The sequence below is a fragment of the Notothenia rossii genome, assembly GCF_949606895.1.
Source record: "Notothenia rossii genome assembly, chromosome: 5".
Lineage (NCBI taxonomy): Eukaryota > Metazoa > Chordata > Actinopteri > Perciformes > Nototheniidae > Notothenia > Notothenia rossii.
Window position 1 is genome coordinate 3,948,543 of NC_136903.1, and position 13,107 is coordinate 3,961,649.

General features: G+C 39.7%; 1 protein-coding gene across 2 annotated transcripts; it reads left to right on the forward strand.

The window, feature by feature from the left end:
• The first annotated feature begins 2,841 nt into the window (after nt 1-2,841).
• On the forward strand, nt 2,842-10,034 carry LOC307039641 (hyaluronidase-5-like). 2 transcript variants are annotated; one of them, XM_079681903.1, is made up of 4 exons: nt 2,842-2,978; nt 7,132-8,087; nt 8,863-8,952; nt 9,439-10,034. In XM_079681903.1, the coding sequence occupies exons 2-4, from the start codon at nt 7,152-7,154 to the stop codon at nt 9,862-9,864; spliced, it is 1,452 nt and encodes a 483-aa protein (XP_079538029.1). In that variant the 5' UTR covers nt 2,842-2,978; nt 7,132-7,151; the 3' UTR covers nt 9,865-10,034. The 2 variants fall into 2 exon arrangements, with proteins under 2 accessions (XP_079538029.1, XP_079538028.1); XM_079681902.1 differs by lacking the exon at nt 2,842-2,978 and adding an exon at nt 4,404-4,489.
• Nucleotides 10,035-13,107: the final 3,073 nt, after the last annotated feature.

The following is a 13,107-nucleotide window of genomic DNA, read 5'->3' on the forward strand; positions in this document are numbered from 1 at the left end:
TTTATTTCGTCTTTTGTTCTTTTATTGACACACCGTTCTACAAAGCAAAAGAGTGATGAAGCACTTAAGTCCAAATCAAAACCGTATAACAGAGTGAGTCACAACACATACAGGAGAAGTCTGATTCCAATCTGAATTAAAATACCAAGTAAACAAAGTCCAGTACACACACACACACACACACACACACACACACACACACACACACACACACACACACACACACACACACACACACACACACACACACACACACACACACACACACACACACACACACACACACACACGTCGCATACCAGAAGGAGCAAAATCTAGGTCAAGACACCGGCATGTCTTGGAGACAATAAGGTCAACTCAAAGTAAAAAATGTCCCCAAGTCCGAGTCCAACAACCCCGATTATCCCGTCAGTAATCCACAAAATCCTTCAGTCACACCACATCACATAAATGTAACATCCTCATAACACAATGAGGGTGAATCAGATGTGACATTTAGGGGGGTTTCTGGGGATTGCGTCTAATCCCAAACACTGAATTTAGGGTCAACTTTCAGCGCACCTACTTTACAAAGTGCACCACCCACATCAAAAACGCCAAACACAACAAGGGAAATAAGAGAATGGACTACAAGCCAATAATGTTGGGGAATCACAGAAAATTCAGATCATATGACTCAATAGACACCCAGACATTCAGACAAGTATACTAGTCTTACTTTGGATGTTATGTATGTATGCTTCATATTTAATCAGACTTAACAGAACATGATATCAGAACAGGTGATTTTGTGTACATGTCCTGTTCACTTCACTTAGTCACCTCCTTGTGGATAAAATTGGGGCGGTTTTGGCGCAGTGGTTAGAGCCTTAGTCATCAGATCAAGGGGCGTTGGTGAACCGTTGTGTCCTTGGGCAAGACACTTTACCCGTATTTGCTCCTGTGGGTAATGACTCTTACATGTCTAATACTTTAGACAACTTTTACTAATAATGTGTAATTGTAAAGCGCTTTGAGCACCTGTAATAAAAAATGTAATGTATTATTATTTATTATAAAACGGACAAGTAAAATCAAGCAATCTGATTGGTTCTTAGCCGTGATATACTGAGCGTATACCACGGGTAGAATTGTAAGTTACTTTTCACAACAAGTCAGTATCCCTCCGCGTCTGAGAAAGACAGTATACCGTTGGGTTGAAAAGCAAACTGCATCGCGTCGGGCCGAACCACGCCCCTTAGCTGTGATATAATGAGCATATACCACGGCCTGTCGTGAGCTATTGCTTAATTATTATTAAATTAAAGTCAACATCTGTTGATACACATTTTAACTTTGAGCTGAATTTGATTCCACTTTTTCAACAAATATGAACTTCACATTGAAAGAGGTCGGCTGCTGCAAGCCACTGTTGTATAACTAATGTGTGGTTTATCTGTTATCTTATCCTGTATTATTGCTTTTTTACCTGCTATGCCACACCCCGCTGTGGGACTAATAAAGGATTCCTGATTCTAATGTATAATAGTTTAGAGTTGTCCCTTATAATTACATTTAAAAAATCTGAATCAGAAACAGGTTTATCGCCAATCGATTAACCCATACGAGGAATGTGTCTTGGTGTACATGGTGCATATAAACACAGTTAGAGAAGATATAAAGTAAGAACAAACAACCAAAAAAATAACAATAAAAACAATTGAAACTTTTATACGATTAGATATAGAAAATTCACATGAAATCTGGATATACTTCGTGCAAGGGAACTGTTGCAAAGTACTCCAAATAATAAAAAAAATATGTGCAGTGTTGTTATGGAAGTGGACGAGAGGCAGCTTGTGTACAAATGTGCAAAATATTTAGAGGGATTTGCAGAACAGGCAATACTTAAATGAAATCAATAAAAGCAAGATGTTGTTTGCATAGTGTGTATTAGTGTAATAATGCATACAGTCTATATGGCGGTTGAAGGCAAGTGTCAGTGGGGGTCTCAGAGGGGAAAGGGTCGCAGAGGGGAAACTCACATAATAAATGAATAAATATCACTTCGATATGCAAAAAGATCACATTAAGAAACCACCTTTTCAAGTTGTGTGAAACTAAATGGGTAAATAATTCCCTGTAGAGCATCGCAAGGGCCCCCTCGACAAAATCCAAGGTAAGACAGCTTTTATGTGCGCAGCTCCACTTGCTTGGAACAGTCTACAGGCAAAATTGAAATTGAGCATTTTTATTTCTCTGAATGTATTTAAGGCACGTCTAAATGAAATGCTTTCTGACACTCTGGGTATTTGTAAATGTTGAATATGTAAATATGATATCCTCTGTTGTTTGTTTGTATGTTGTTTTTATGTTTCATGTAGAACTAAATGATGCAGGTCTCCCTTGTAAATGAGATCGATGATCTCAAGGGACCAATCTGTCTAAATAAAGGTTTGAAATGAAATGAAATGAAATGAAATGAAATGAATGGGGTTTTTCCATTGGATTTAAGTAATGAGTAAAATCCAACTCAGAAATCTGTTGAATATTATTTCAAGTCGGAGCAGGATGCAATAATTATCTCTGATAATGCTTCTTCTTCGTCACGTGATTCATCGCTCCCATGGTGAAACAGAGTAGATTTCCTTCAGTACATTTCCAACAAGTTAAACAATTCTCCCTGCATTCTTTGTCTGTTCGGACAAAAACAACCTGGAGATAAACACCAGTGTGTGTCCACATGGTCCTGGGTCCTCCTCAGTAAATAGGAGTGAAGGGACTGAGGTCTTCAGAGGGAACACATCAGGACGTCCTAATAAAAACCAGAACACCTCGAGTCTGTAAATCATTCTCGCTGACAAGTTTCCACACGCCTGTAACTGAAGCTCCTGTGACAGATATCTACAGAAGAGCTATTTACACTCTGAGGAGGGACTAACTGAATCCTTTAAAGACTTATCGAGAGACACGTTTGGACGATAAGACCCCGGGAGCAGGTAGGTGCTACTGCTAACTAACGACGTCTCATTTAAGTGTCTCATTAGGGTTCAAAGGTTTATTGGTGTTTTTCTGAACCTGAACGTTACTGAGGTCGGGTTTACCTGCAGCTGTCACATTTACTTCCTTGTGATTATGAAGCAGAAGAGGTAGTAGTTTAGATACTTTTGAAGAAATCGTTAAACTGTCAGTCTGTAATCTGCCTAGTGACAAAGATCCTGGAGGTGGACACAGTTTTCAGAGTCTTGACTGAAGTACAAGTAGTAATACCACAGTCTATGAATACTCCATTGCAAGTATTGTTTATAACACAAAGGGGAAACCTCAAAAAGCACATTAAGGATGTTCTTGGGTGCATGAAGGTTTTCACCCGATACGCAGGTGAATTTTAAAATCAGAAAGTCAGAAGGTTTTTGGATATTCTGTCTTTTGCTTGTTACTGTAATAGGATTAAAGAAAGTTGTGGCTCCACATTTAGAAACAGTTTGGCATGATTTAAAACTGACTCGTTGCACTTTAAAGGGGACCTATCATGCAAAATGCACTTTTTGATGTTTGACATAAATAAGTGTCCCCGGTGCGTCGGGGAACTCACACAGCGTCAGAAAATAAATGTATCAATTAGATGTATTAATGATGGAAACACAGTTTCAAAAACAAACATTCTTAGTTCCTCCATCACTACCAATACAACAACATTAAAATAAAAGGTCTGTTTAATTGACTAGGTGAAAGATCATCCATTTGCACTGGTCAGCTGATAATAATAATAATAATAATAACAGTCAGTTTATTGACTAAATGTACAATTTTAGAATGATTTCTGGCACTTTAAAACAACTTTTACTAAGTATTGCTTTTACTACTAGAAAGAAAGACTTTTATTTTTTTGAGTCCCAACCAAAGTAATACATTTGAGTTAAATAATATATAATATGAATAAATACGGTGTGCTCATTAAATTAACTTTATATACTGCTACTGTATATTATAGATAATTGTATTTTATAATAATATGTGTTATGTTTACAGTAAGCAGTGTAAGATAATTATTATTAACTAGTCTCTCTCAGACTCGTGTATTTGTGTGTGTGTGTGTGTGTGTGTGTGTGTGTGTGTGTGTGTGTCAAAGTAATCAGATCCATGGCTTAAGTAAAAGTAGTAATATTACAGTGTAGAGATACACTTCTTGTGCTTAAGTACTAATTATTCAGAATAGTACGTCATATAATTAATTAAATTGCTATTCTTGATGCATTCATGTCTTCATCACTTCAATGCTGCAGCTTGTAAAATACTGGGTTTTCCTGTGAGTCTGCATTTATTTGAACATTGGTATGTGTGCGTGTGTGTGTGTGTGTGTGTGTGTGTGTGTGTGTGTGATCAGTCACTGATGCAAAACACCTGTTGTTGTTGTTATGAAGGTGCAGCTTTCTCATCCACCTTCTTACCCAAAGTTACTCCATCAAGAGAACAGCAGATAACATTTGATTTTCATCGTCGTGACGTTGTGAGTACGGAGTTTCGTTACTTTTGCATTAGTTAACTTAATCAGAATATTGTCCGACTTTAATCCTGCTAACATGTTTGTATCCCAGAGACAGGGACACCATGATTTATTATGATTCTTTGTGTACTACTGTGAGGAAGGCTGTGTCTCATATAAACAGGTTAATAAATAAAAGCATAATCAAAAACCTCTGGAAGAACTCCCATCTTGGCAAACACATGAGGAAACGGCACCACATGTGCGACTGCAGGGAAGGTTTATGTGACATTTTAATATCCTGGAGATAAAAAGCTGACTGTGGTATGAAAGCTCAGCAGATTCAGTTGTTCAGTTGTTTTTCAAATCTAAGACAGCAATTAGTTACAGATGCTACAGATACATTTAGTAAATAATGTACCGTAATTTTCGGACTATAAACCGCGCCTTTTTTCCCATTTTTCGACGCTGCGGTTTATATAACGGTGCGGCTAATCTATGGATTTTTACAGCTAACGGCCAACACCTTTAACTCTATGGGCTCTATGGCCGGTCCGCGGACCCCCACCTTTAAGCGGCGGGTTCCAGCAGGAAAAGCTGGAGGCCGGAAAAGAGTGAGACAGGTAGTGCGCAAAAGTAAAAGTGGAACCGAGAGTGGTATGCTGCTGCTGCGGCTTATAGTCCGAAAATTACGGTAAATGAAATATGGGTATATATAGAAACGCCCAGAATTAAATGTAAATAAAGCTGTAGAATAAATGTGAGTAAAAATACACTTTTTCTTCTTTTAAATGGCTTTTAAAAAAACATGTGGGATTCACTTTTCCTCGTGTCAATCTGAAGATCAGGTATATTTGTGATTTTTTTTTAAAACGGCAACACCTTCTACCTGCTCTGGTGAGGTCGGAATGCAACATTTAAATATACATTTGAAAAAAAATACATCCAACAGAGACAGTCATTTTAAAGATTCCTGCTTCTTTTTTTGCTTCATCTGATAATTACTCCGTTTCCTGTTGTTGAGCCAGGTGAGCTGTGGAACAGGTGAGCTGTCTTCATAGTTAGCCTCAAAGCTAAATCCTGCAAATCTGAAAAAGTCACCGATTGAACCTCTTTCAATATGTTTCTCATCTAATGTTGAAACAAGATATAGATACGCAACTGTTTAAGTCAAATTAAAATTATGGTTGTTCACAATGACAACATGTTAAAGTTTGACAGATATAATGTTTGCCATGTTTATTATCTTAGTTGTGAGTTAGCATGCTAATATTTGCTATTTAGCATCCAATACACTGTACAGCTTAGGAGTGTTCGAGTGTCTCTTTTGGTCATTTTGGTTATATTTGCTCAACATGACGATGGTGCTTGAATCAAGGGATGATTATTATCAGAAGAGGGACTTGCTCCACATTTTCATGACCATTCGTTTGAAAGTTGTTAAGATGCTTCAGTCTGAACTTATCTCGATCCAGCTCTTCTTCATCATCAGTGTTGGGACTAACGCTTTACAAAGTAACGCGTTAGTACTTTTTTGCGGTAACTAATAGCGTTACTAGTTACCTATTCCCATTAAGTAACGCCGTTATAGTTACTGTGATTTAGCATTTCAGGGTAAGCCAATCAGAGACAGAGTTGGGCGGGTCTTGCCTTATGGGGAAAATACACACACACGAACACTTGCTAATGCTAACACACACACACACACGGCAACGCTCACCACCAGCACACACAATGGCAGATGCAAGTATCAGCGAGATTTATTTGCAACTTGGAAATATAACCACTATTTTCAATTTGTGGGGATAAAGGACGCAAAAAATATTACGGTAACATGTAAACTGTGTGCAGGACAGAAAGCATTGTCCACATCGAAAAACAGCAATGCCAATCTCCTGAAGCACCTAACTAATGTACATTGGGCTATAAAACAAGTCGCAAAAGACCCCACCGTCTCAACCACCGGCAGTGACCCAGATGGAGCAACACCATCTAAATAGCCAAAAAACGATGTTTTTAATGCGCCAAATGTCACCCAGAATCAACTAAACAGATTGATTGCCAGGTATGTTGTTGAGGACATGCTGCCCATCGCAACGGTTAAGTCTGTTGCCTTCAGAGAACTAGTCAGCAAAAAACAACACAAAAACTTGTATTGTTATTGTTGTTATTTTTTAAAGTAAAGTAACGTGTTACTAGTTACTTTTACAATTCAGTAACTAATAAAGTAACTAGTTACTTTTTTGAGAGCAGTAACTATTACTAGTTACTTTTTAAAAGTAACTTGCCCAACACTGTTCATAATGCATCTCTGAAGATTAAACTAGTGGACTGACTGTTTCGAAGTAAAACAGGTACTCATATTAAACTTATGGCACAAAGTAAAGCAAGAAAGTCCTAATCATCATCTACATCAGTAAAATGCTTCTTGACAATGTGATTAGGTCAAATATATAACCATAAATCACACAAGGAGGCCATTGTCTGCAGAATGATGAGATTAGAAACTGTTGGTACATTTAGCTGATGTTACCTTTTGACTGATTTACAACTGTGACCAAAACGTAAAACTTCCAAGCAAAACCAGATGAATTGAACAGCTCCAGGAACTCAATCCGACCTCGTATCTTTCTTCTGACCTGCGTTTCTGCTTCTTCTCCCCACAGATCAGAAAACCGTTTTCAACATGAACCAACTACAGTATTACAAACCTTTCTTCTCCGTCTTCGTCCCCTTGTTGGCGCTGCTTTGCTCCGTCCAATCCTCACCGCGGACCGACCCTCCGATCCGCCCCGATCACCCCTTCCTCTTTATGTGGAACGCTCCGACAGAACTCTGCGATCTTCGCTTCGGGATGCCGCTCGACCTCTCGCACTTCCACTCCGTCAGCAGCACCCTGAAGACGGCCACCAACCAAAACCTGTCCATCTTCTACACCGATCGATTCGGCCTTTTCCCCTACGTGGACGAAGACACGGGCGAGATGTACGACGAAGGTCTACCGCAGCTCGTCGATCTGCAAGAGCATCACGAACTAGCCGAAGACGACATCGAGTACTACATCCCGTACGATCACCCGGGCCTCGCTGTGCTGGACTTTGAAGAATGGAGGCCTCAGTGGGTCAGAAACTGGGGCAGCAAGGACATCTACCGGCAGATCTCCATCGAGACGGTGCAGAAGAAGAACGCATCGCTGTCCGAAGATGAAGCGGAAGACCGGGCGAAGATCGTGTTCGAACGCGCCGCCAGGAAGTACTTTATCCGATCTATTCGCATCGGGAAGAGGCTGAGACCCCACAGACTCTGGGGTTATTATCTGTACCCCGACTGCTACAACTACGACTACAACAAGGACATGGAGGGCTTCACCGGAGAGTGTCCGAACATCGAGAAGGACCGGAACGACGAGCTGCTGTGGCTTTGGAAAGAGTCCACAGCGCTTTTCCCCTCCATTTACCTGGAGCTGGTGCTCAGAGACTCCCAGCAGGCACGAAGGTTCGTCCGGCATCGAATCCAGGAGGCCATGAGGGTCTCAATGCTACCCAACAGCTCCTACTCCATCCCCGTCTACGCCTACATACGACCCGTGTACAAAGACAGCATCGACGACTACATGTCAGAGGTCAGACACACCTGGGGTCGAACATTTAGACCTTTAGACACAATGGACCTTATTCAACAAAGATGCTTACATTTCTCCGAAATATTCTCATCATTTACGTTATAAAAAAGAGAGCAAGTAACTCCAGATGTACTTAAATACTCCTTAAACACTATGTACCATTACAAAGTCAGGTTGCGCTGAGTGCAATCAAGGAGATGCTACCGGTGAAGATGAACTTCAGCAGTAGTGAGAATGACGTACTATTAAATCATTTTATAATAAAAAAATGTATCTCCTGAGCGTCAGAATAGGTGTAACAGGAAATCAAAAAGCATCTAAGCGCAGCATGTATTTCCATTCAGGAGATAAATATCATTCAAGGGGTTTTTATTGTCTTAATTGACATCTTCCTGCACGAGGCCTTGTTGAATGTTATACATATGTACGTATGAATTTGAAATGCTGGTCTCTGATTGGTGGGCAGTTGTCTTCTGTCCTTATTAATTGTTTGAAGTATATTAAACTGCATCCAACCAAAAGTACAAATTCCAGAACCAAATGTTAAAATGTAGGAGTTTGTAGAAACTCTCTTAGAAAAGACTACGATCAACTGTTATCTAAAAAAAAGGCCAATATTCTATTAGAAGTAGTTTTTCTGAGGAAATAATGAGTATCCTAAATAAGTAAAATGATTATCACTCTTTCAGGGTTTGCACTTTTCCAGTTGGTAACTTTTGCTGTTTGTATGGAGGAATATTCCCTGCTCTTCTTTGATTTTTGGTTTTACTTGCAGCTCGATCTGGTAAACACGATAGGAGAAGCGGCTGCTCTCGGTGCCGCTGGCATCGTTTCCTGGGGAGACATGAACGTCACCGACTCAGAGGTGAGAAGTGGATTCTCGCTGTGGGTTTTTGGGAACTTATTCTTGTATTTGCATCGGTTTTACCAGCAGTTTAATAGCAGCTTAGCAGCTAAGCTATTCTTTGTATATCTGTAGGGAGTGATGAGGCTGAAGGCTGTCTCACTTCTCAACCTCTCCTGAGTAACCTGCCATGTCATTCACTTTGAACACTATGGTGTGGATTTCTTCTCTGTTGTCTAAAATAGCACATAGATGTTGTGCCCTAGCAGGAAGTGGAGACTGCTGCTGCTAGCTCACTAACTCAATGTTATCGTTCACTGTAGCAAATCCTTACAAACTGCTCAGTTAACTATTCTTCTATGCTTCTTTTTGACACCAGTAAAGAACTCACAGCTGATCCCACAACTTTATTTAAATTGTGAATAAATGATGATGATGATGATGATAATTAACATTTAAAGCGTGCATTGTCTCACTGAACTGACTGAATATCCCACAATCCTCCAGGACTCGTGCTTGGACGCCCGCCTCCACCTGCAGAAGGTGATGAACCCGTACATCCTGAACGTCACCACGGCGACGCGTCTCTGCAGCGACTTGCTGTGTCAGAGTCGCGGTCGCTGCGTGAGGAAACGATGGGACGAAGACGTCTTCCTGCACCTCGACCCGCGGAGATATCGGATCCATCGAAAGCACCGTGGGGGGCCGCTGACGGTGAGCGGAGGCTTCTCATTGGACGACGTTAAAACATTCAATGCAAGCTTCGACTGCATGTGTTTCAGCGAGGCTCCGTGTCGCTTTGTGTCCACGTTTAACGCCATCCAACCGCAACGGTCCGCAGTGACCACGAGGAACAGAGGAGCAGATAAGCCCCGCCCCTTTCTGCTGGTTACGATACTGCTCTGTTTGAAGTGTGTGGTCATGTGGATTTAAGTTAAAAACACACAAACCTGAGATACAGGATGAGAGGCTGCAGGCAGTAAAAGGACAATTTTAAGTTTTTTCAGCATGTTGTTTAAATCTTGTTAAGATAAGAGAGTGCTTTATTGATCCCAAATTGGGAAATGTTACTGTGCATTAAAGAAATGTATCATTGACCAACACATCTCTCAGACTCATTCGGACTACTTTTTTGGGGGAGAGATGCATGTGAGAAAAACTCTTACTGATTTCAGATTTACCATGATAATTATTATTATTAAGGGTTTATATCTGCACATCATTTGCATAAAAACTATTTGAAAATGTTTTAAAGGCTTGATTCCTCCTTGTGGTCCCGAGGTCAAGGTTGAAACACCGGGGAGACGGGGGCTGAAGTCGAATAGTCCATTTAGCTTAGGAACCTTCCTAACGGAGTGAAATGACCCGGAAGTCCCTCAGTGGCAGCCATGTTAAGTGCCGTTCAAATTCTCTATGATAGGAAATTAGGTTTCAAACTTCCTTTATAGCCTCCTTTAGCTTAGGAACCACTGGACCTCCCTTACCGAAAGGACAGGAGAAAATGCTGCCCCACAATGCCTTGCAGCCGCAGCATTTGCCGTCACACAACAGTCGGCCGTTCACGGAAACAAACAATTATGACGGAGAAATGATATCATGAAAGTTACGGTGCTTATTAAGCATTTTAAAATGTATGTGATAAGTTGCCAAAGTGCTTTGTTTTGAACGTTCATCAGTATTATAATCAAAAACAGAAATATGAGCGTTAGTTTTTACTGAAATGATCAAATAAAGTCAACATTTCACTGAGCTGTGTGGGGTTTGTTCAACTTTTTTAAAAGATGTTTGAATGGTGATATACACAGTGATAGGTGTTAAGGACTAACGTTTATAATAAATACATTTGTATTTATTTTAAGATATTTTCATACAAGCACGTATTGGGATCATTTGTATTAATGTGGACCGGAGGGAGAGGGTGACGAGCATACATTTCACTTTCCTTTTTTATTTCAATTACAACTTTGGTCATGAAGAATATGTTTCTCTGTTGTCCATAAAGCATAAAGCAAAGCAACAGCATCAGAGCACGGTGCAGAGTCTCTAGATGAGTCCGTCGTTCTTATTAAACATCCATGTTGTGTAGTCCGTTGTATAGAACACTGTAGTTTCCATAGTTTCACCACAGCAGCAGACGCACACAATGACGTCCGCTGGCGCATCATAAACACGTCAGATAGTGAAAGTGCATTCGGATTCTCTAAAGTACCGCAGTCTCTTCTCCTAAATCCTTTTGGATTCTCCTATCCACCCCTTAACCCCGTGACGTTTCACTCAGAGGTCAAGGAATAGGAGATAGGGTTAGAATTTAGTAGCTGTTTTTTAAACTATCCGACCGCAACCCGGCCTTTGCTGTAGCAGCTCCCACTTTGCCTGTTTTTAAATCTCGTTTAAAGTCCTACTTGTTCTCCCGTGCGTTTGCAGACCACGTATAAGACGTACCAGCCTGTGTTTTTTTAAATTAGGTTTTCTATTTTCTATTTTGTGTTTTAAAATGTTTTTACATCGTGTATGAGAGTTTTCAGTCTGTGGCTATAAGTATGGTTTTATTGTCTCGTGCTTTTACATTAGTTTATTTTTGTCCTATTGGTTTTGTCTAAATGTATTTATGCTGCTTTTGTATATATTTATTGATGTACAGCACTTTGGTCAAATCTTTTGGTTTTAAGATTTGCCATATAAATAAAGTTGGATTGGATTGTTTCTAAACTCAGTACATTAACACAGATATTCATAACTCCCCGGGGATGAATCCTAATCACTTTGGTAAATAACATTTCTCTTCAGCGCCACCATGAGGTTGATACGTTTGGTTAACACTGAAAGCCACTTAACACTAATTACAGCACAATATAGTAGATTACAAATTAATCAATTCAATGTTTAAGATGGTAAAGGTGGACAGTAATAACCTCCCCTGGGTAATAACATCACACTTGTTTTTGTTTATTACTAATTGCGATAATAATCAAACTGCAAAGTTTTCAAATAAATGCATTGAGGTAAAAATACAATACTTGCCAAAGTAATAACAGATAATGGTCAATTAAGTACAGGTGCTCAGAAGTATTGAGTAAATGTGCTTTGTTACTTTCCTCTGTGTTTAATGGACAGCAGCAACAGTCTGAGCTGCAGTGCATGTTGTTCTCCAGCAGAGGGAGGCACTGACTTTATGAAGAAGTGTTTACTGACCAACAGATGCTAAACACACAGACATCTGGAAGACAGAAATATACTAAGGATGCACAGGACATAATTTCGACACCAACCTTCCTTGGCTGACATACTTACGAGAAACAAACCTTATTGTAGCGGCCAATATCATATAGAAATGAAACATAATTAACTCAAACACTGCCACTGAGGCACCAGTTAGCGGATCTCATGCAGGGCAATGATCCAAAGTCCAGACAAGAATCTCCATTTGTGCATTTTATTCCAATCCAATATCATTAACAAAGAACAATGAACCGGTTTCCTATGTTCCTTTCCTATGGCTTTTCTTCTTGTGGCTTAAAACACCCTGTTAACCTGTTTAGCACTGAGCCTGTTTTCCAGGCCTCAGGCTCGAAAATGAAATTCCCAGAACAAATGACCATAACTTCACTTCTAAAAGGGGTAATTTAATAATCTTTTTTCTCAAAGCAATGATGAACCTGTGAGTTGGATGTACACTGAACAAAAATATAAATACAACACTTTTGTTTTTGCTCCCATTTTTCATGAGATGAACTCAAAGATCTAAAACATTTTCTACATACACAAAATAACCATTTCTCTCAAATATTGTTCACAAATCTGAAACAATCTGTGATAGTGAGCACTTCTCCTTTGCCGAGATAATCCATCCCACCTCACAGGTGTGGCATATCAAGATGCTGATTAGACAGCATGATTATTGCACAGGTGTGCCTTAGGCTGGCCACAATAAAAGGCCACTCTGAAACGTGCAGTTTTGCTTTATTGGGGGGGTCTGGGGGGGTCCGAAAACCCCAGATTTTTTCAGATTTGTGAACAATATTTGAGAGAAATGATCATTTTGTGTATATAGAAAATGTTTTAGATCTTTGAGTTCATCTCATGAAAAATGGGAGCAAAAACGAAAGTGTTGCATTTATATTTTTTTTCAGTGTAGAAGTGTCATAATCAATACAGATGTTTATTTTATTTATTTAT